Source organism: Varroa destructor, unplaced genomic scaffold (genome assembly GCF_002443255.2).
Source record: "Varroa destructor unplaced genomic scaffold, Vdes_3.0 BEIS01000004.1, whole genome shotgun sequence".
Classification (NCBI taxonomy): domain Eukaryota; kingdom Metazoa; phylum Arthropoda; class Arachnida; order Mesostigmata; family Varroidae; genus Varroa; species Varroa destructor.
Window position 1 is genome coordinate 37,381,569 of NW_019211457.1, and position 24,450 is coordinate 37,406,018.

The 24,450-nt window shown below is 38.0% G+C and overlaps 3 protein-coding genes across 9 annotated transcripts; 2 read left to right on the forward strand and 1 right to left on the reverse strand.

Moving 5' to 3' along the window:
- Positions 1-603: 603 nt before the first annotated feature.
- Positions 604-5,059, forward strand: LOC111250342 (snRNA-activating protein complex subunit 1-like). Of its 2 annotated transcripts, XM_022805437.2 has the most exons (5): positions 604-769; positions 3,415-3,655; positions 3,974-4,130; positions 4,213-4,467; positions 4,713-5,059. In XM_022805437.2, exons 1-5 carry the CDS (start codon positions 604-606, stop codon positions 4,929-4,931), a joined length of 1,038 nt encoding a protein of 345 aa, XP_022661172.1. In that variant the 3' UTR covers positions 4,932-5,059. The 2 variants fall into 2 exon arrangements, with proteins under 2 accessions (XP_022661172.1, XP_022661173.1); XM_022805438.2 differs by lacking the exons at positions 3,415-3,655; positions 3,974-4,130; positions 4,213-4,467; positions 4,713-5,059 and adding an exon at positions 2,089-3,127.
- nclb (PWP1 homolog no child left behind) lies at positions 5,044-10,931 on the reverse strand. Its single transcript, XM_022805435.2, has 7 exons — positions 10,767-10,931; positions 9,908-10,091; positions 9,392-9,561; positions 8,940-9,238; positions 7,197-7,570; positions 6,778-7,104; positions 5,044-5,320 (listed from the first exon to the last, which is right to left on the reverse strand). Exons 1-7 carry the CDS (start codon positions 10,827-10,829, stop codon positions 5,247-5,249), a joined length of 1,491 nt encoding a protein of 496 aa, XP_022661170.1. The 5' UTR covers positions 10,830-10,931; the 3' UTR covers positions 5,044-5,246.
- On the forward strand, positions 9,171-22,737 carry Trm1 (tRNA methyltransferase 1). 6 transcript variants are annotated; one of them, XM_022805429.2, is made up of 12 exons: positions 9,171-9,312; positions 10,390-10,517; positions 11,499-11,741; positions 12,067-12,121; positions 12,347-12,605; positions 13,088-13,319; positions 13,504-13,757; positions 13,986-14,365; positions 15,569-15,724; positions 16,162-16,289; positions 16,622-16,955; positions 22,526-22,737. In XM_022805429.2, exons 3-11 carry the CDS (start codon positions 11,599-11,601, stop codon positions 16,932-16,934), a joined length of 1,920 nt encoding a protein of 639 aa, XP_022661164.1. In that variant the 5' UTR covers positions 9,171-9,312; positions 10,390-10,517; positions 11,499-11,598; the 3' UTR covers positions 16,935-16,955; positions 22,526-22,737. The 6 variants fall into 6 exon arrangements, with proteins under 6 accessions (XP_022661164.1, XP_086842156.1, XP_086842155.1 ...); XM_086986030.1 differs by lacking the exon at positions 9,171-9,312 and having other exon boundaries at positions 10,385-10,517; XM_086986029.1 differs by lacking the exons at positions 9,171-9,312; positions 10,390-10,517 and adding an exon at positions 10,938-11,017.
- The last annotated feature ends 1,713 nt before the right edge of the window (positions 22,738-24,450 follow it).

The window sequence follows — 24,450 nt, forward strand, 5'->3', positions numbered from 1 at the left end:
GGCAAGCAGTGAAAATTCTTTGCGAACCCTTATGAAAAAAAAAGATCAAAGGTTTTATTTGCTAACATCCGTTGTATCATAGAGAATACGTAGAACCAACTGTTTATGACATGACTACTCAGTAAATGACTGAAATAGAAATTTTATATAGAAAAATAACGTAGAAAAATACGTACCTAAAATTTCCAAACTTTTCGCCAGGATTTCAAAACGATTCAGTGTCTCAGATCTTACGTCCGGTATTTAGGCCTTGCTTAGGACGGCTGACCATTAGTATGAACCAAAAAGGTCAACGTTATTTAGTTGCCGTTGTTTGGACTAAAACTATTTTTCGTTGCAGTTAATTCGTCATAGTACATCCACTTGTTTAATATATCACAGAATGTAATTTTAACGACAGCTCAAGCTAGATAGGCACAAATAGCGATAAGTCTTAGCTAAAAAGCCTGCTCTAAGTTTATAACAGAACAAGGACAAACAAGCTATTATTTTTTTACCTTGTGTATTTCGAGTACACAAATATTATTTAAAGGGACGTTCAATATCGGCAAACTGTCTCAAAAGAAGGCTCACTAATATGCTGTACCGCACAGATGTTCTGTTATGACAAGTTTGTCGTCTGCTTTGTTTGTGAGTCGAAATGGTATAATAACCGAAGGTGTTACGATCCTTTGCGAGCTACTGCCTCGAACTCAAAAAAGAAATTTGCGAGTTTCATATTTATGCGTTTCCAGCTGTGTCTCAAAATCGAGTGCAAATCTATCTATCGGTAAGTTAGAAAAGGAACAGATTCATACGTCCCTAGCAGTAGTTGTGTCATAACGGCGTATGTACGTAAGAAAATGATCATAGACGCACCGGGGTTATTGTTGATAACACTTTAGTTTAACTTAACTAGGAACCTTCATGATGCTTCAGTAATATTCACCGATACGTGCATATAGTACGTGTTTATAGAATCGGGCAAATCCGATTTCATGACAGCTACAAATATATTTACAGCTGTTTTGAAACTAGTTACTGGTAATAGTTTGCATGTGTCTCGAGGAGCGCACCAGGCGTAAAATGCAAAGCTTGTATTTTTTTTTTGCAAACGGAGAAATTCGGCAAACGCTATAGCACAGGTCTACAATTACATATCATGGCCGTTTTAGTGTTTGTGGTCTTCTAACAATTACACCGAAGATATAGATGTCAAAATCAAGATAATAACATGTTCCGCACATCGAAGACGACCGTTCGAATCACTGTTCAGTACCTGTGTTATCATTACTACATTATGGTTCGCCAAATGGTAAAAAAGTGCAGGCTCGATTTTCTATATGTTGCATTCAACCCTGTTCCGTAAATTAGTGAGGCGCATAGAAAAAAATACACGGTGTTAACGTTGTTTTGTGATCTAACGTGCGATGTATATCAACTTTGAAGCTAGATGCTTATTAATCAGAACTTGTTCATTTTTAAAGGGATATTCGAAAGCTTTAAAAATGTAGAAAAATGTGATTCCCTTTGTTCTTGCTTTATATATTAATTATATATTATATATTTACAGTTAGATATTTAAATAGACAAATTGTGTTCACAAGTTTGCAACGCCATCTGGCAGATTTTATTGCTAGCTCTTGCGTGAAGCAGATGTGATCGAAGCTAAACATATACTTCATTATTTATATCTTGAAAATGTTCAAGCAACGTTATGGAATTATTAACTATTGCTCATTACTGTTACACTAGGCTTCCACTGCAATAGACTGCCTATATACAACATTAAAGAAAAAGATATGGTTTAATCAATTACGTAAAATATAAGGAACACATGAAACTAAAAAACTGCGCGTGTTTCCCTGCTGTAATGATGGTTAACAAACGACATGCGACTTCTGCAGGAGCATACTTCTCAACTTGAAATTGCTCGTCTCACGATCAACTCACCGTCGTAACCTTTCATCGCAGCGACACTTGATCTGATATAAACCAAGATATTAAAGCAGGGTTGGGGTGATCCTTTTCACTTTTAAAATAAAAGTAAATGAAAACGAGTCACGAGCAGAACTAGACGAATTATGAGGAGTCATTTTCAATTAACAGATATGGATGAGCCCGCTGTTTATGTCGTGCTGTGCAAGGAGTCCGTGGAGGACTATCAAGCGCCGGATCAAACGGCAGCTGGCGTAACCGTCCCGCTCTCCAACGAATGCAGCGTTTTTAGCTGTCCTACATGCGGACAACAATTCGCTAAGCGCCCTTACCTAGTTCGTCACATCAAAACTACGCATAACTTACTTGTCACGCCTGTAAAGCCGAAGGGCGATCTCATCGGAAAGTGTCCATTTTGCTTGCGTCATTTTCCAAAACGAATCGACCTCTTGTTTCATCTTGCCAAAGACCATGAACAAGAAGAGGTGGTCATCTTTAACATGAGCTTCGATGACTCGAAAAGCTTTAGCCGATGGTTTGAAGAAGTAAAGATGACATATCAAACTAGTTTCGCGTCGCACAGTGCGAAGGTTCTGCGGGATGGTACTCGAACCAAAATGTATAACTGTAATAGGGACGGCCAAGCAAATGGACGAAAAACACGCAAAGTCTTTACCCGAGCAACAAGTGACTATTGTACAGCGCATCTATTCGTACGAGAAAGTCCTTCGGGGAAAATTTCCGTTCTGGGTAGTCCCACCCATTTAAATCACGAGGTAAATGCTAGTCTTGTGACCAAACCTAACCTTCCAATAACATGCACGGCTATGGGGTATCGCCGAATACTCGATGAGACAAAAAGTGCAACTGATCAAACAGCGAAATTTGCGGAAGAATTGCGAGTATTAACAGAAAAGATGAACAATTTTTTGCACATGAAACCCCAAGCGGAAGACACGCCACAGCGAATTCACGGGCTCTTAGTAAAGATGCAAAACCTCGTAAACTCTGTTATCATGTTGTAAATAGGTTTATTTTGATTTATGTACATATAGGAATCACAACTGTTAGTCTAATGTTCTTCCCTCCGTTTTTCTATGGACGTCCGTTTGTCATAGTTTACCTAACTTTGTGAACGTACATTGTATAAACGAATCCAACGTATGTGATACTTTACTTTGAATAAAGATATTAGTTATATTTTCAGAAATTATGCTTAGTCTTTATTTATTGAAAATCGTTTAACAACCTGCCTTGGATGTTTACACGTAGGCGATTGTAAATCGGTGAAAGCAGTGAGACAAAAGTCGTTCTGTTTTACAAGAGAACGATCCTTTGTTCAACATGGCAGGAGACATTACTTCCGCATTCGTTCATTATCTTGTAGATCAGAACAATCTCTTGCTTTGGTCTTTGCTTGGAATAAAAGTGCATAGAAGTGAAGCAACATCATGAGCTTGAACTGTGTTTAATATAATACATTGGGTTACCACACAGGAACAAATGAAATGGCAGCAAGTTCCTTTGCGTTAGGAGATGGCACAACGTCACCAGAAGCTGTGCAACGATTAGAGGAGCAACAAAGGGTTTACTTGTCGACAGTGGCAAATCTTCAAATTGATTCGTTGGTCAAAGATTTGAATCGAATCCGCTTTGCATTTCATGCAACCAACAGTGTTCGATTTGAACATTTTGCCACAGTGTTCAGGACGCTAAAAGCCACTAAACTCTTTCAGGGGTACGTGAGTTTTTACAATTTGTTAATAAGCATAATCGCACCGTGTGTAGTCACAAGACTGTCATGTACCTCATGTTTAAAAGATCATCTATTGTGGCGGTCAATTGTGCGCTCCTGTAGTCGCAGCGTACAAGAACTAGCTTTCTAATGTAGGTTCTATGATTTATATAGTACTTGGTAAAAATCAATTCGATTTAATGGTTCGTGATGCTTGTCTATGCATTTAATGTATGAAGTTAATGTTGACATAGTAATTGCCTTTTTACTAGCAAAACATTGAGCATGAAAGATAAAGCAGAACGAATGTTGATTGTTTAGTTTTGGCAACGAGCTATCAGCCCGTGTGTTTGTTGAGGACGTATATGAGGTGCTGATCCGGGAACTGGAGGATACCGACTCGTTCACCGACAAGGCATTCATCGTCTACATGCTGTTTGCGACATATTTCTGCCAGATATGTAGACCGCGAACCCCGGTCAGTTCAATGTTATAAATTTCCCAGTATTATTTTTATTATTACAATCATTATTATTATTGAAGTGTGCTCATTTTCACAGATGCGTGTACGACTCAGTGACCTTGAGCGACTTGAATCATTCGCCGATGTGTGTCAGCAAGATAATCACCTAGACCTGGTCTTTGCAATCAGGCGGTTACAGACCGAATCAGCATTCCATTTTGTGCATTCGCTTCGACCATACGCTTTCAAGTCGTACATGCTCGATCCTCAGCAGCTGACACACCGCAAATTAAAGCTCGCTAACCGAATCGCCGGACATAGAAACCTGCTACAGAGCACAGATCTATTCAGGGTTTGTAGAGAGGTTTTTGTTAGCCTGTATAGATTCTACGGTCGTACGATCACAGGACGATAGTCCTCTTTCTTTGAGATTAAATAATCAGATGTAAGATTTATTTTACAACAAATTTGCATTTAGTTATCTAGTGTTTATTAGTATCGATACAAATAGGAAATTTGAAGAACGATTGTGAATTCGTTATAGGTAGGGTTCTAATTCTCAGTTCATCTTCATTTGTTTTGTTAAATACATCATAGCGTCTTGAGTTCGTTCATGATAAATATTGTGAACTGAAGATATCACTCGGCCTTACACCGTCCAGTAGTGAAGCTGATACTTCCAATCCGTTCCCAGAGATGCGGGACAAGATTCGATCGGTGCCTGCTGGCGATAAAAGCGGCAGCAGAGGGGAGTTTAAAGAAGAAACTTTGCCCGGAGAGAGCGTGCAGGCAGAAGATCAAACTTCAGCACTTTAATCCAAACCCAGCCGCAGTTCATGATAAATGAAATAGCATAATAAGCCTACAAGCTAAAATAATGTAAATAGAACTAAAAAGACCAACATTTTAATAAAGATAGCAACACTCATGTATTTTGACACGAAGTATGGCGATGGCTTACTTTACTTCGATCTTTATTTCATATTTACAGTTGAGTCTTATGTAGAAGCAGTAAGGATCAATTCACAAAAGTGCAAAAAAAAGACAATGAAACTTATAGTCATTGGTTGAATAGACATGCGAATTTCTATTCTAAGCATTAACTTAAAGCTTAAAGACAAATAACTTGAGTTACGATTCCATATAGTCGTTGTCCATTTCTTCGGGGCTATCACCATTAGCATTCCCATCCGGTTCATCCTCGACTGAAAACAAAAGATTTATTTCAACGTATGTGCACCTTTGCTAGTAAAGACGTAATATGTATATTTTTTTTAGATTGACTCATATATATAGAGTTAATCTAAAATTCTGTTCGCCACCAGAAGTACGTCCTCCTTGTCAAATATTGTTTTATTTCTAAAAAAAATTAAGGAGCCCAGATCTGTTGAATACGGTAAATAGTTAATCAACATTAATATCAATTCATGAACGCTGAAATGCTAGGCCGTGCGTCGTCCAGATATAAAAGCACTATCTTCCCCAAATGCGGCCATTTTTCGACAATTTCCGACATTCGCTTATGAAGTAATGATATGTAGTGTAACCACGTTATTTTGTTTTTGTCCTGTTTCAAGATAGACAATTACTACAGCTCCATGACGATCCCAAAAGACAAGCGCCATACCATCACTTTGCATATCATTGTAACAGCTTTCGCCTTTTTTAAAGCCGATTCATTCTTCGCAGTTTACCGTTTTGATTGTGTCTTCGTTTTAGGACCGTAGTGGTATATCCACGCTTTCTCAGCAATTGTTAATCAATGCCGAAACTCATCTCATTTAAAATAAGTTACTGGAAAGTATTCAAAAATACGTTTATGGTCCCTAATCTTTTACCTTCAAATCATCAGCTAATATATGATTATACGTTCTTTCTATCTTTTAGAGAGATGTTTTTCTAATTTTAAGGATCGTTTGGTAAACTTTTTAATGTTGCAGTTTTGGTCATCTTACACATTCAAGTTAAGGTTGGAGTGATCCAACCACGTTTAAATTAATTTTGTCAAAACAGTGGCAAACGATGTACGGAGTAACCGTAAATAAATAACCGATTTGGTATTTTTAAATTAATCGTTATGCTTTTCAATTTTTATGGAAATATGGAAAGCGACTGTTAAATAACAACTGAGTATCTAACATAGTTGAAATTCTCACAAGTATTTTTCAACCCATGCGCAGTTGTATACCTTTCAGTAGCTCAGTAAATTGCTGAATTCTGAAGAAAATTTGCAGTGAGAACTAAATTAAAAAAACTTTACTTCCCTCCGTTCTTAAGTGATACCATCCTATCGACTGCACGCGTCCAATCGCTTCTATGTTTCTTAAAACACGCTAGCCCCACTTAACTACCGTATATGGGTTTGGGAGTAATTTAGATTATGTGAAGGTTATTTATTCTAAAATCCCTAGTTCATACCTTCGGCAATTTTAGTTCATTTCTTGGATTCGATTTATTTTGTTATCACTTATGGCCTTATCTATATCTACTACTATGATGGGGCATCAACTCTTTGTTTAGGGGTTAATTTTGAAAACATACTATACATTTCTTAACCTATATTGTTTAAACTCATTTATCAAGACGGTACGAGTTCATGCTTAATTGTGAAAATTAGTATAACTGTTTCTTGATAACTTAATATCCTTGTATAGATACTTACCATCTACTTGAATATTGGTCTTCTTATTTTCAACGGTGTCAACAACCTTCATAAGTTTCTTAGCCTTAAATGGCTCCATTTGTGCAGGGAACTTTTTAAGAAGGTTTAGAACTCGCAGGTTCTGTTCGCCATCGCCTTCATCACCACCAATAGCCACAATAAATGGCTGGTCAACGCTTGCTTCCATCGATAGTAGCTCGCCAATTTCTAACGAGGCTTCTAACACAAAACGTGGGCTAGCTTTGTTTTCGACGTCCCAGACCTTCACTTTCTGATCTTGGCCGCCGGTTATCATCAAACCTGGACAGAAGTTCGAGAGCGTCATACCTATGGGAGAGACGGAACGATAGATTCAGCAAGCAACTCTAAGGCATTTCGTTATCAGGATTGATGTGCAACCTTGCGCTAAGTATACTTACATGTGACAGATTTCTCATGGGCGGCTACAGTAAAAACTGGTTTTCGATCATTTCTCACGTCAAAGCCGAAAAGGTGGCCGGGTTCGGCGGCTGCAAAGAAGTAGAACGGCGCAAAATGGTCCCAAAGAACTTTCTCCACTTCGCCTTCAGTTTTCCACGTTCGACATGACCTGTTAGGGTCTCGCACATCCCACAATCGAATGATCGAATCTGAGCCGCCGGAAAGCAGAGATGGAGCCTCGAATGGATGAAACCGCACAGTCTGTACACGATCTTTATGTTCGGACATCGTTACAGTTGGAAGCGCTGTGTTCAGGTCCCACAGCATCACGGTACTATCTGCTGAGGCAGACGCAAGTATATGACGTTCTAGCCTGCACAAATAGAGAATTTATAGATTATATAAACGCTTACGATTTTTAATTATGAAAACAAATTTAAAGTAGAAGACTATACTTCTTTACATTTCATAACAAGCGAACAAAAAACCGACTCGTTTGCAGGTATTCTATAACGTACTACAAACCAAACTTCGGTCTGCATGAGCCCATCTATAAGCCTGAGCTTACGAGCCTCAGGGAGCTCATAGTTGAAGGAGGCTAGACAAAACGCATAGGCAAACAATTGCTAATACACAATAATGTGAGATACTAACAGTTATTAACGTAAATTTCATTCTCTTACATTGACCGAGTCATAACACGGATTATCCATAATTGCGCTAACAATTATAGGTAGCGTACAAACAATGTGGAATTTCTTGCCTTCTAGTGGATGCTCTCATCTTTGTTGAACAAACTTTCCATTCTAGTATAATATACTGTCACTAAAACCAATCTAGAATCTCTAAAAGCTTATATATAAGCTCTTAGAGATTAACTGTATATAAATTTTAACTTATTATATATAGTAAGTAAAGGTTATGTGTGCAACTGTTGAATAATATGATACTGTGGAGTATAAATTATGGATGAACGGTTACAAATATCATGATTTGTCGCTTTCTGTGCTGTGTCTCATGTAATAACTAGAGTGTTCTTTTAAAATACATTTGTCTCAATTCGACTAGCTATCTTCTATAAACAATAAAAATTAAAAAAAGATAAGTATTTCAGATTTTAATAATTCTAAATAATTCCTGAATGGTTCGTTTCAAAGGGCGTTCTGCACTAAAAAATTTGACTTGATTATGTGAAGTGCTGTATTCGTTACGAAGAATAAAGATCTGAACTGCTATTATTCTGTTATAGAATTGTGCTCTTCAAAGTAAAAACATATCAGCGCACAGTCAACAATAATAGACGAGATTATGACTCTTCGATGTTGTGACGCTGATTGCCAGACAGTAACCATATTCTAAATACTGTTTTTTATAGGTTACCATCGTTCCATAGTAGGCTATATCTTCATATCACGACTCGCTAGACATCATTTATTACTCGTAGGATGCTTTTCAGAAAAGCCTTTGTATTTAAATAGAAGAGGCCAATTCCGCCCGAGCACTTTTAGACAGTTTAAATAAATGAAGCGAGGCGCAGCTAGAGAACGCATTACTTTTGCAAACCTACAGTACACCTATTCTATGCTAAAGAGTGGTTTTAGCTATTGAAATGTGGAATTACAGTATTCTGAACAAAATTCCGTATGGACCTCCCGTTTGGCCAAATATGACGGATACTCCATGTCAATGGCAGTAGTCTTTAATTTTGCTAATTGAAAACTAGTCTCTCTTACTTAAACTACCTGTTCCAGTGAAGACTAATTACAGCGTCCTTGTGGCCATATCCTTTTACTTTAGGTTTGTTCTTTTTTTTCTTCTGTTCCTTTTTCCCGAGTTTCATGATGGGATCTAGACTGTCCACAACGTCTAGGTTCCAAATCCGAATAACGGGTGTCATATCACCTACAGCCAAGTAATTGCCTGTGGTACAATTCTCAGCCCATGGATCGAAGTTCAGCCATTCCATCGTAATCGGATAGGCGGGCAAGATGACTTCGTGGTGAACGTAAAGATCGCCCTCGTCTTCATTGTACACGTAAACCTGCGGAAAAGTTGAGGATTGCAAAATTAGCTACAGTGCGACAACTTCATCACTCGAGCACATAACCTCAACAGGTATCTAATTTAAAGAATTTTTTTTTAACATAGGTGTAGTTATAACATAGCCTTACAAAGTAGCGTTGTTAACACTTACTTCCATTGTTGCACTTTGATCATCAACTCGACCAACAATGAGCAAATTGTCGGTGTCCTGAATTTGAAAAGCGTCTTTTTCGTCCTCTGAATCTGATGAATCGACATCATTGCGGAGATGGGGGTCGTCCTTTGAAGAGGCGTAACAAGTCAGGCCAGCAAGGCTAACACCTAACAAGTATGACATATGAATATCATGACACCCGCACCCCAAAATCAGTTGATAGTATATTGATATACCGGATACAGGACTTAATCTGTTTATCTACTTCGCTCGAAACACTCGCTAGGAATAAAAACTACATAGTAATAAAGACGAATTATTATTGAAGGGTAAATGCTCTGTAGTTAATAAATCTTCAGAAATTATTTGCTGAACTTCCCTTCAATCGATATGTGTACAAAATATGCCACACTGAATTGCAAACACAAAAATTTAATTGTAGCACCTATAACAAAATATAGAAAACACATTTTAGACTAAGTACAAAGTTCAGCTGAAACAATCTTTGCTTACATAAATCACCACCATCTTCGTCATCGAAGTCATCCATGTGATATTTTGTTTCGATATTCTCAAGCTGTGCAGCGTCACCTTCACATCCAGCTGCTTCAGTTGTCGCCTCATCGCCGCTCGCCTCTTCATCTTCCTCTTTAAATTCTCCAAGAAGATTTTTCAAATCGTCTTTGCGTATTTGTACCTAGAGAACCATCATATGCGCCTAAATTACTAAATATTGAGTGACGAAGGTCTCTTATACCGATCAGTAGGAAATAAATGTAGCAACGTGTTTTTCAATTTAATGATGGAAGCTGCCTTATCGCTAACGCTGAATGAAATCAGTGATTTAATAGTTAATTTACGGCACTTTTGTCTTGCCTTCCACTTTTCATATTTAAATTATATTTAATCGCTTAAATTAGTAAACTCTTTAATAAAATTCTCTCCTGTAACCACAGAGAGTCCTATTTAATGCAATACTTCTGTTTCCTGTACAGCGTAAGAGAATCATATAAACCCTGCACGCCAACGAGGCCAAGCATGTACTTTCTGCAGCTTATAAGATGTACCTATGGAAAGCAGTCCGGACAACGGAATAAACCAATAATCTCTCGTTCTGCTTCCTGTGAGTAATCTTTAGTTTGGACTAGTAATTGACATGATGAACGAAATTATACAGATCCTTATGTGGATAACTTAGCCTGAATCAACATTTAATAACGCACTACCCGTATGATTGAAGACAGTCACTAACTATCCTTTTATGAGTCCGTAGCCTTTATACACAACTGTGCATTCTACTTAGGTGCTCAGCTCATATGATTTAGATTACATATAGACTTTTGGCGAACTTAACATTGTCATTATAAAATACCTTGTGAGGCAGGTTCATCGCTGCACCCTGTTTCACCCAGCAAAGACTTGGAATGAAATTCATCGTGAAACAATTCTAACAAATTTCACAATAATACCACAAAATTACAAGACCTTCCACACTTAGCTCATTCTGCTTCTTTCGCACGTGTTATCGATACGTTGGCATTTACCAATTATAACAAACATGACCATATCTGAAGCCGATAAGGACCTTCGTCTTTACGTGTTCGGAGTGACGCATATAGAATCGTTAGTTACTAACAACCAGTTATTACCTATAGCCATAAAGAGAAAGTTCATTTATTGCGTCTTTTTATAAAAAAAAATCGAGCTCAACAAAACAGACATAATAGTGGGTTACCATTTACCAGAGCTATGGACTCACCGAGCAGGAGTATATACGCGCTCGGTGTTTTCACCGGCCCTTCGACAAAATTGTGCGTGTTGGAAACCGCTATAGATGAAACAGTTTAAACGATATAGAAGTTCATGGATGATCGTAGTTTGTGCGAGTGCTACATTTTGATTCCTGTTGCTGAGCAGCCCTCTGCTGATCGTTGAACGATAAACGACACAGAATTTCTGCTTGAGACATTTAGAGGCAGATGGTATTAACCGACAGATTCCCATGTCGTCACGTAAAGTTTTTGTGTTCGAAACTTCTCTCAAAAAGGGGCTGCACTTTAGCGCAACTTAATGGGAATTACCAAGTGTTCGATTATTATTGCAGAAATTTTGTGACTTGGGCTAGAACAGGAGATCGTCCGAAGATTCGCCTGACACTTTCAAGTTACATTTTGGCCAGGAACACCGTGACCAAATCCAACGTGATGGCTCGCGGTAAACTTCGAGTAATCGAACTGTCGGCTGGTGTTGAAGGTCTCGAACTAACAGAGGGAGCAGCTAAGGTGCACCTTAAAAAAGACCAAGGAGTATTCTACAATCCAGTGCAGTGTTTTAATAGAGATATCAGGTATCTACATGAGACACTTGATGAATCATTTAACTGCATGGACCATTGACCTGCAACCTTACTTAGATCTAGATATTAATGTATATGATATTTTGATGTGTATGATGAACAAAGTACCATTGTTTATATAATATTAACGGATATATAATATATAATAATATAACGGATTATATAATAGATAGTTTAATTATTAGTAACAGCGTAAATGAGTACGAAGTTTAAATATCCCTATAATAACAATGAATCTACGAAGTTTTTCATGAGAGGTTGCAAAAGCCGTAACATATCGGCCATTTCTAATGCTGTTCGATTGTTAAAATTTCAGTACTGCTGTTATTAACGAATATCTTCGCGAGCGAAAGGAGTTCATTATTCAAAATGTAAGGTTTTTTACCATTGAAAATCGATGCGGCACGTAACATATATATATATATATATATATATATATGTGTGTGTGTGTATAACAATAATATAATGATAACGTCAATATAAGTGGTACAGAAGTCTGCTAGGGCAACACACGTAATAAAAATAGAGCTTTTTGAAAATGAAGAAGGCTCGAAACATCCAAAATAGCATATCTCTTTTTTGTTATACGATTGCAGAAAAAATCGTGGGAGCAGCGGGCTACGATACTTGAAGCACTTGCAGCTTCTGGATTGCGTTCTATTCGTTACGCGCTCGAACTGGACGATGAGTTCATCAAGGAAATTGTGGCCAATGACATTTCAAAGAACGCCATCGAGTCTATACGAATGAACGCGCAACTAAATGGCTTGGGTAACAAGATTCGTCCTAACATGGGTGATGCTGTTCTTTATATGTATCAATGCAAATCAGAAGGTCGGTACTTTGATGTCGTTGGTAAGTGCCTAGTACTGTCTTCGGATTTACGTTTTTGTATTGATATAAGATACACAACTGTGCATGGCGGGCTTGCACCAGCGGCTTCCAGGCTTTGGTATTCAAATAAGCTTTGTAATTCACTGAGCAGCTGCCTTGGATTTGTGATACGCTAATTGAAAAATAATTCAAATTCCCGGTTACATATCAAAAGGTCAGATTATCATTAGGTATCATTAGAAAGTCGATTATGGCGCTGTGGAATGAGTACTAACTTGAAAAAGAGATTATGTCTAGGTCTCTTATTTGAGTTAGCCGGACGATATGCTTGGGTCTGTTACAACAAATCGATCAAGGTTTGTTTAGAAATGCTAAATAAATGCGCATTTATGCCTGGATATGTGAAATAAGAAAAATTATATGTTCATTTCCTGCAATCAATTTACGGGCGTTTGCGGCGACTAAGCTAACCACTGCATTTGGTTTAATTTTGATTTTACTAGATTTAGATCCTTACGGCTGCGCAGCCAAGTTTCTAGACCCGGCAGTTCAAGCTGTGCAGAATGGTGGCCTTCTTTGTGTGACAGCTACCGACATGGCCATCTTATGCGGGAACACTCCTGAAACATGTCGTGCAAAGTATGGATCCGTTTCTCTTCGAGGGAAATTCTGCCACGAGATGGCTTTGCGAATTCTTCTATGCAGTATTGAAAGTGCCGCTAATCGCCATGGAAGGTAATTTTATAAATCAATCACTCACGACGTTTTCAATCGGGCGTCAGTACCTTTGCTACTATTACAGATTCAAACCATAAATGTGCCCCATGTTTTTTGATCGCAGCCATTTTATTAACAGGATCTCTAAAGGACCAACGGTGATAGAACGACATAATCTTACGATCTTTCTCTTTCATTTCAGATTCATCACACCACTTGTCTCTATTTCAGTCGACTTCTATATTCGAGTATTTGTGAAGGTAGAAGCGTCTGCTCAAAAGGTAAAACTCTCAACGTCGAAGCTTGCTATCGTATACTGCTGTAACGGCTGCGAGAATTTTCATTTCCAGCCGATGGGAACTCAAGTTACAGTGGAACAGAAGACCCACTTTAAAAACTCTCGAGGCCCACCTGTAGGTCCTATTTGTGACAACTGTGGAGGCACTTTTACTATGGGTAAGCGACTGCCTTTATCTGAATACACACATTTTTTCATCGAATTTTTACTTGCGATTCGATTTGCTCATCTAAAGTCGCTTAGATACTGAATTTTTCAGGTTATTTTTCCGTTTAGGGAAGTATGGTAGTTTTATTACTTAGTGAAAGTAAGTCAGACTTGACACTAAGCCAAATCTCCATTCATTAATACACAATTTATGTAAGCAATGGTCATTTTTTTTGCAGGAGGTCCCATTTGGACTAATCCGATTCACAGCAGAGATTTCGTATTGAGACTGCAGCAAAGCCTTCGCTCATATACCCAACTCGAAGTTACAGACCTACCTGACTTCGAAGCCCAACGGAGGTCACTTGAGAGTCGGGAACAAGCATCTGAAATTGATAAGCTTTCAGTTGTCACTGCGGAAAACAGCAATAATAATAACAATAATAGTAATATCAGCAATAACCAGGATGATTGCAATCGCGGAGTTCAGAAGATCGGACGGACTACGGTCGAACGAGGAAGATTTCAGACGCTACGACGAATGCAAGGCATCGTCAATGTCATTTCAGAGGAGCTACTTGATGTGCCGTTACATTATACTCAAGAAAAGTTGTCACAGGTATAGGTCATCACATCTCTCTTTCTTTAATAAAAGAGTAGCCTGAAAAATTTCCAGCCCCAACATGAAGATGGTGTTAATCGTCAAAAATATTCTGGCGACTTAATCGTATACGCGTTGAACAATATTCGTGAGAATTTCAGCCATGTTGGACACCCAGTTGTTATTTGATAATCGTTTGTATCAGTCGAAGTCAGTGTTTCTGCAAAAATGAAAAAAATTTACCGAACCGTCATTAAATTCTTGCTTTTGAGGGCAAATTGCCTAGGCAAACCAAAACCGGAATGGACGATAATTATAGAGGATCTCCTGTCCCAGTGGAATTTTGGAAAGCTAAAGTTAAACGGCTGTTCTATCGACTGGAGAAGTAGTGACGATTTTTTTGAACTAATTATAGAGTTGTGTTAATTGGCTACCTTGAAAAAGAAAATGTCATAACCGAGGCATACTATACACCAAATGTAGGAAAGATAAAAACAGAGACTGCGGGAAAACGATCGCATTTGAGAAAGAAGAAAGCGTTGTTTTACCAAGACAACGCGCCGCCTCTGACTTAACTGAATAGTTACTGTATTTAAAAAATCCAGCCTTCAGCGAGTTTCTTTTGTGTTTTAATCTCAGCATCTCGCCCGAGGGACGTTAATTTTCACCGTATGAAAACGCCATCACATTTGTAAGTGCATCTTTTGCAGGTGAGGATGCCAACTAGAATTTATATATATATATATATATTTAAGAGATAGGAGCACTGCTAGAAGAAGCGTATAGACCTACAAAAAGACTATGTTGAAAAATAAAGCAGCATTTGATAATAAAAATGACTTTTTTTTGTATTGGACTGGAAACTTTTCAGGTGCCTACGTAAATATTTATTATGTTAGATACTCTTTGGGTAGCGATTAAGGAATTGTAACTAGGTCAACTCAAATGGGGTGTACACAGTCGACTACGTTGTAACAAAATAGTCGGTAGACTGAACCGCGGGCATTAGAATATCTGGCACACAACTGATAGTACTTTCAGAACGACCTTCTTTAAAACAAGTTTGTTGAGAACTCGCTTCAAGTGCAATGCGTTGTGTTGTCGTTCTTGTTTAACGTACTTTCTGTTGCATACTAGTATTTTGTTCTTGGCAACATTTACGTAACTAATGTCAGTAACTCTGAGGATTTTATTGGACAACGACCTTTCTTTTACAAACAGGTCCTCCGTTCAGACACCGTGCCCATGATCAAGCTTCGATCCGCAATTATGAACGCCGGTTACAGAGTTAGTTCGTCACACACAAATCGAACGTCTGTGAAGACCGATGCTCCTTCCTACGTCATTTGGGACATAATGCGGCATTGGGTCAAATCGGTAGGCAAACGTCATATCATTATTCGTGTTCAAATAAATCTTTATATTTCTCACGGCCATGTGCGCAAATAATAATTCAGTTATTACTATTATGTCAGAAGGATCGATTTTGAATAAAACAGCAATGATGGATGAATGAGGATAGATTCAAATCGGTACAAATTACATTGTTATATGCTTCAGTTAAACTGCATTTCATGCACTTGTATAAAGAACGGTTATGCCTCCCCTTCGTTCTGACACATTCAAAGCTACACAATGGCGATTCAATAGGATCTGCCAAACTGATTTCAGGTAATTAGCTGCCTTACAGTGGCCTGGCCTCAGTTATTTTTTTTCCTTTTGAAGGGTAAGATGCGTGTCCTCTTGTCATATAATATGTTTCAGGCTTTCGATGAAATTAATGATATTAGCGAAGTAAAAATTCTGTTTTACAGAGGAAGATTGTAAAGTCAGCCGAATTGGCAACACGTCAAATCATTTTATCGCATAGCATTAAGACGAGCGTAAATTTCAACGAAAGGCAAGACGCAATTGCGCCATCTATGAAGGACAAGTCTCTTAGGTAATTACTTTTTTTGAATAGGTCTCGGATTAGTGTTAGATTAAATGAGGGAAAGATAGTTATTGCGATAGGGCATTTTAACATGGAAAAGTTGACTACCAGAGTTCTGAGACAGTAATATTAGAAAAGTATCGAGGTTAATTAGGTGATAATATCCCACTTGAGGCATAAGGGAACAATTTAAAAATGCCCCTGCGCAACCTTTCTATATGTTGTAAATACGTTTACAAATCAAATTATAAAATGTTTTAAGCAAGTTAGCTAATACTTTAAGCTTAAATGTTAGGCTTCGCCTAGAATGAATATTTCTTATGAAAGCATTAACATTGTAGGTATCAGAATAACCCTGAGAGAAACTGGGGTCCGAAAGCTCGAGCTACGGCTACCGATGAAATTGAGGAGAAACGAAAAAGGCTTCAGGGCAAAAAAAAACGTCACCGGACGAATGCTAATAACAGTGACGCCAATCAGCAAAACAACGTCAATGAACCTAGGGAAGACAAGAACGATAAAGAAAGTCAAGGCAGTAGTAGCGTTGAACCCAGCGGTCATAGTGAAGTATCAACGGACCTGGACGCGCAGCATTTAACAGAGCCTACGGCCAAGAAGATTAAGCCAGAGAGTACAACGCACGCACCTGCATGAGTAGTGCAGGATGATATACAGGTACACTTTAAATAGCTTGGAGAATCTGTTCGTTTTTCTATCCCTTTAGATGCAATAATCTGATATAAAGTAATGAGATCTTACTAAAGAAAACAATGCTTTTCCGAGTGACATGGTTTGTTATAATCGTTTTGTTTTTATATCTGTGCTTAAGTTTATTTCAAGTGGCAAAATGAAACTCTATACTTCGCCAATCTTTCCCTTGTTCGCTGCTATCTATTACACGTCCTATCGCGGTAACGTAAAAATAAGCTCTTGTGTCCGAATTAGCTAGACATTTCTGTTAGGCGCAAAAAACATTTATAATATAAAACTTTTTACGTGATGAGGAAATTGAAAAGATCTTATATTTATACATATGCTGAAGACTACACTGTCATTTGAAGATATATATTGGTTTACATGATATTTTCAGACTTCTTCGCAAGACGCTTCATCTTCAAAATGTGTTAAAAAGTTTCATTTAAGTGAGAAGTATAACATAAAGAGTTACTCATTATAGAACTCGGTAGGAGCTGTTGTAAAACGATAAGCTGTAGGCTGGCTTTCTATGGAGGGTTCAAAAAATATTGAACCCTATTCAGTGCACTTTTTAGATTCGATTAGGCTGTTATAAGCAAATCCGATAGATTTTGAGATTGCATGATTTTTTAAATAATTGGGCTAGCATAATGATTTTTTATTAGTGATACTGATAGTCTCCTTTGTTTTTTACAAACTTGTTTTTACAGCGCTCTGGCAGGTTATGGACATCCTCATACATATCATTCTCCTTCTTATATGTAATTTTTCTATCTATGACTTGTCAAAATAAATCAACAGTAGAGTATACTTACCCACCAACTGCCCGTTTTTGAGGCATGGGAAGAGGTGTGTAATATCACAGACTTAAATCGAGAGAACAAGCGAGCTGAAACTAAAGTTGCATATTTCTTCAATTCAGGAATGAATTATGGCATAGAGATAGGGTCTGGTATTGTCATAAAATAACAAGACTGCGTGTTGTCGATTGTCGTACCAACGACTCATTAGTCTGTTGAGGAACTTGGGATAGCATTGTTTCATTTTTAACGAATTTCAGTAGCAGATGCCCTTGATATCCGTTACAAGTTCTACTAGCATTTTACATCAGAATCTGCTCGACTCAATTTGGTAACGCCATTCACTCGCCTGATTATTCTCCAGTGACTGTGTATAAAGTTTCGCTCACAGTACATACTTTTAACACACCACACGTACCTATGACTAACCTATAGTCAATTCCCAGGGGACTCATTTTTACATTTTTAGTATTTTGGTTATAATTCTATAACACGTTTCATGTGAAGTGATGGTTTTAACCGAAAGTGTCCTTAGATTTTAACCTCGACTTTTACGAAAAGCCTCCACGATTGCGGCAATTTGTTTCATATAGCTTCTTATCTTAATTCAGTAGATAACCATCTAGTCAGCGTGTTACTAATCTTCGGTATTCCAATCTCAATTCTTGAAACGTCTGCGTTATTCACGCAATGTGTTTTCGCTTAAAGCCTCCTTGCCTTATGGCTTCACCAACCTTCGATAGATTTTCGCAGCGGTGTCATTTTTAAGGAACGAAGACTTTACTACTGAGTGGTAATTTATGAGACCAAAATTCTGTCTACCAAGGGCGCGTTATTCAAAAGTTGTTTGATTTTAAAGCCAACCGGATTTGCTTGCAATAGCCTAGTAAGAAAAAAAAAACTCTTAACAACCTGTTTGCTTACAATTAGTTTAACAGTAGCAGCTACTCGTATTGATGATATTTAATGATAATTATCACTTGGTGATAAGGCCATTGATTCATGACAATTACGATATGTGTTGACAGGGTGAAGTATATCATTTTGAAGTCTGATTAGCTTGCGCAGATGTTTAAATGCAGTCGTATTCGTCAAGCCCAGTTTAGTTTCCTCCAAAACTGTGTCACTTCAGTAGTATATCCATTTGTGTTGAGTTGAGAAGTAACTATATCGATAATTGTATTATTGCAGTGATGTGTTGAGTACCATTTTGTTATATCAACAATAATAGTTCTAAATTAATTGAAAGTTGTTATCATCACCATTTGCCCAATAGCAGCACATTTGAAAAATGTAAATTTCTAGATTAGGGAAGTACGGGTTAGATCCACAAAACGCCAAAAACCTTGGAGGTTTTGAGAGCGTATTGACATTCGTTAATTTAAGCACATTTGTGTTATATTGTTTTCTGAATAGGTGTAATAGATACACTTTATGATAACTGATGTCAACAGTGTGTAACGTAGCACCGTTTTCCAAAATGAGTGTTTAATTTTTCCTATCGCCATTCTTTGGTAATTTGTTTCATATAGCTTCTTATCTTAATTCAGTAGATAACCGTATTTTCGCTGATATGCTGAACCGTCATTAATATACAGACAACAAATGTGATCGTTATCGATACAACTATCGCTGTGTTCTCGGATGATACCTTCAGTTTTCCTCTTGGCATCATGTATCGTTCTGACTATTGGGAAACAACCTTAAAAGACGGAATGTGTGGTTTACTTTTTCCTAGCTCGTCGCCCTGCTTCTAGCTGCGTCGCGCTTGACAAACCCGCCAGGTCGGACAAAGATAGCGGGGAAGATCGCTGCTGACCAGCTTTCTCCAGTTGTTTCGTACCAATGTCCAGTTTAGGTCCTACGATAACGTTCACTCAGCACTGAGCAATGTCTACTTGTAAACCAGTGTAGGATCTAATAAATATCAGAGAAATAGATGCTGTCTTTTGCCGTTGCTTCATGGCCTACTCAGTGTAGAGTTCACGGCCACCAGAGATGTGACCTGTGGTATGAACAGCAGACGAGCTATTCCTTGGTCCTATGCTTGGGAATGTAGACTTACCCTTGTTGCCATAACGTGGATACAACTGACATAAGGTCAAATATATAAAAATAAAAAAAAAAGCGGGAGTTAAAAGAATTGGTTAGCGCATACGCTTTAGGTCGACTTGAGGATCGTTGACAAAGGCAGCTCATTCTTCCATGGGTTTTCACTATTCCATTCCGTTTGTATGTTCCACCCGGCTAGTAAAGTTTGACAAACTCAACTACCCGGATGGAACATAATCTCGGTCACAGCTGAAAAACGCCGACAGCGCTTACGTCCACAATTACAATTGTTGTAATTTGCCAAAAGATGTAACATATGCCCTTCCTCCTAAAGTACAGCGTTTACATATGTTGCCTCATGTCTTTTAAAACTGAAATTGGCTAAAAAGAAAATCAGTCGCTGGAAATGTTTTCGTATTGAGCCTGGTCTAATACTTTGACGAGTTTCTTTATGTTTGCATTTTTAACAGAGAGCCTTGAAAATGCTACGCCACTCCTTAAGTTTACATATACACTATCCGTCAAAGAAATATCGTTAAGAGGTCGGATTGTCTTCGTCATAATACGGTTTTCTGCTTAAAGTGCCTACAGGTAATAGAAACTAGTTTAGCATTGCCACGCTAACAAGAGAACGCAAACGACCCTCATTTGTAATTATCCTTTGAAGCAGCTGAGCGTTGCCGTGTCTCAGTTTTCGATGTTCAGTTTACATATGAATATCGTATGTTTTGCTTTACCCTGATGATGCTGTCCCCATTTACCGATGCCCAAGCGGCTTTCATCTCACCACCGCATCGATGAGCATATTTTCAAGGATAAACGCGCAGTATGTTACCGGTGCGCTACGAGTTTTTCAAATACTATCCAAGTGTGGACTACGCTGCATTCGTTAATGCCATTACGAACGAAAAGGCTATGCTGGCTAAGTAGAATCCCCTGTTTCTGCTGGTATCCTGTTTTAAAAGATGCGGTTTCAACAAGGAAGAATGTTTAAACGAGGGCAGCATACGCGCAATATTTTCCTTGGTGGAATATGTACCCTGGCTGTTTGCTGCAAGCCGTTTTCAAGGAAAATTAGTTGTTTTAAATAGAAAAGAAGACGAACTGTCGGCATGGATCGCTCTGTCTGTCAATTGCGGTGCAAATATTTATGGGGTGGATATCAACTGTTCGTTGCTCATACTCTCGTTATAGTCACTATAGTCGGCGTTGCTCTGCTGTTGCCTTCATTGACGAGCGTTGCCGTTGAGCTGAGCTCTGAAATGGTTCTATTTACGTTGCCGAACAACTTGGACAATATTGCTTTTTACAGAATTTGTTACGTATTAATATTATTTTATCTAAATATGTAATAAGGCGCTAGCGATTGCTCGAACTGCATCTTCGATGGTATCGAATTTGTCGTTAAATTTGATAGCAGTTTAGACATAAGAAGAGAGACCCAGATGGTATTTTCTTAGAAGGTTCCAGTTGCATTACGTTGTTGAAAAACTATTGATTGCTTTCCTACCTAGATGGCTGCTAAGTTACATGTTTCAAGCGGTTGCGCCGTTGCGGTCGTCGGACCGGGATCAGTGTCACTTGAAAGCCTATATTTAGCAGTAGTAGCGATGCTGAAGTTGTTGGAGTGCCTTAAGATCGAATGTTTTGCACAAAATTCATATATATATTATGGTTTTTTTACGAAAAAGGCACAAGTTCTGCGCAAGAGAAAGAAATATGTGCTGTTTATAGTAAAGACGTGTCAGTGGGAGAAACGGCCCAAAGGATGGATCTGCCGCTTTCATTCGAGGAATTTCAGAAAAAATCATGAAGCTATTACGGAAAAACGGAACTAAATATTCACTTTTTGGCGATTTTCTAACGAATTTGGCTTCTAAAAAGTTTAATTTTTGTATGCCACGCGAAACTCTATAAATATGCAACGAAATCGAATTGTAAGGCGATTGATCACGGATAATAAAATGCAGAATACATACAATATTAATGTAAAAAAGTGATCCGTGGCAAGGCCTAGATTAACCCCAAGAAAGGTGATGTTATGTGTTTTGTGAAATCGGAAAGGAATCGTGCATTATGAGTTACTGCTCGGCAGAACGATCGAAACCCTACTGTCAACAAGCCATTTAAAAAATCTACCGGAACTAGCGAAGAGGAAAGGCGTCGTCTTCCATCATAACGATGCCACCATCCCAAATCACATATATTTTTAGCCAGCAGGCAAAAATTGAGAGAATTTGGATAGCATATTTTAACACATCTGCAGAATAGCGCGGATCTTGCATCATCAGACTGTAATCTGTTTCGGTCTATGCAGAACTCTGATAATGGTGTTAATTTAGTTTCAGTAGAAGGGTGCAAGAATCGCTTCTAGCAGCTTTTTGCTTAGAAACGACAGTGATGGAATTATGATATTAGCAGAAAAATGGCAGAAGGTCATTAATTGAAGTGCACGTATCTACTTCACTAGTGTTTTGAAATACAAAAGATTTGTTTCAGCTTTAGCTTAAAAGCTTTTTTGACAGTCCTATATATATATATATATATATATATTACTACTTTAGTGTTGCCTTTCATCTAGCAAGGTAAATGATTTTTCAGTACCAAAATGTGCATTTATTTTTACGCGTTCGCTGGTGTTCCGGTCTTCCTTGTTGGTGCTGTGTAGCTTTTAAACGATTACATACTTCGTTACAGAAGATTGCCTCAATCATCGTGCAACCATTATTTGTTCTCAGTCAGGATGAAGATTAGCCTCAACTGAAGAAGCCTGACAGCTGAATGGAATGCGTGTTCCCGTATCTACTACGGATACATGCACGACCTGATGAATTGTACAAGTCGTTATTATAAATCAATTGCGCTTTTTGTATTTATATTGATGCCAAATAAACGCAAAAGAAAACGTCTATGCCTTGTGAATTAATTGTTAGCTTATGTGCTAGCAAAGGTTAAAATAGGTAATTGAGCTGGTTCAAAGTAATAACGAATGCAGCCTAGCCTGAATAAACAAGAAAATGAAGATATATACGCGTCTGTTTAATTAGTTGCGTAGATAAATGAGGTCATCATCAATTAGGTTAGTTGTAAGAGATATACTTTGGCCTATTTTATTGGGTAAACTATTGTTGCTTTCGAACCGGTCCTTGAATTTTAATTTGAAATTAGGCCTGAGTCAAATTTAAAGCTATTGGATGAAACGTATAGTTTTAGAAGAGAAAGAATTAAAAAATGACACGGACTCATAAAGAAACAGTTTTTATTACTTGATTGTAGGATCATTTTTCATTGATTTACCACATTCCATGTGTTGCGTACAGCATAAAGCTCGTGGTATTTCAGATTATTCAATTTCTTAATATGAGCTCGCTATGCATTCACGTTTGATCTATGTAAAAATCCTCGTACCCCCTGTTCGTAACATTTTAGATATTGATATTAGCCTTTTCAAAAGCATTATATCCAACTGCAAGAGCATTTGTGTTAACAGGCTTTCTAAGTATCCAATGGCATTTGCACGTAACGTTACATTTTTTTCCATCATTTAATATTCTTTTCTCCGATTTGTCGTTCGCATGTCAAGTGATAGCTACAGCTGTCTACGGCGATACAATGTTTTTATCTGGATTACAATTTCATCCTTAGCTCTGTGGTTTTAGAAAAATAAATTTTTACATTTCATGAAATAAGAAAATAAAGGCAAACAACTGACTGGTTACGGAGTAGTTGAGGAATGGCGCTCACATCCATAAAGTTTAGATTTCGCTCCCCAATTGAGGTTCAGTGATTTTGTCGAATTATTTGATTTACCGAGCCTTCTATGATATATGTTGTATAGTAAAAGCACATTCAGGATTTGTCGTAGCCAATTTCTGATCATAGTCAATATCAAGAAGTATCGAAAATAATTTTGTGATGAAGCACTGCTGTGCGGAAGGTTGAAACACTGCACAAAACAGGTACCCAATGTTGCTAAATGGAATAATCCCTGCATTTACTGAATCGTACGAGATAAAACTAATTTAGCGAGAAGCTGACACTGTTGTCATCCAGTGATTTCTAGAGTTTTATGAATTTTCCGTTGAAGGTAAGGAAAAACGTAGCGGGAAATGCATATACGTCGATGCAACTTCAGTACAATGGATGAATCGCTAAACTCGCGCCAATCCATCCAAGGCCTTGTACGGAAAACCTTGCAGGCTTTGAACTTACACCAAACACGGGCATTTAGTACGCAAGTTGAAAGTTGACGGGAGTTAATTTTTTTGACGACTTTAAACGTAAAGGTCATATGAGAATAGTGTATAGTTTCCACTGCTGAGAAATCACCTAGAGTTATTTGCTCAACTGCGGTCAAATCTACCACACTTTAGTATGTGCGTTGAGCAGTACTTCGCAGATTAATATATAGTGGTTTTAACCTGTCATTAACTTTATTATTATCTAGCTGTCTGTTATTTTTGTCTAACCAATTCTGTCGAACTAGATTCTGTCATAGCTATATATATTATTTAGCGAGTTGTTTAAAGACCCGATTGCGCATCCATCTCACATGGATGAGTCAGTAAACTAAGCGGGTCCCTTCTCTCTTTCTTGTGTTGTCCGCCAGCAAAACATACGCC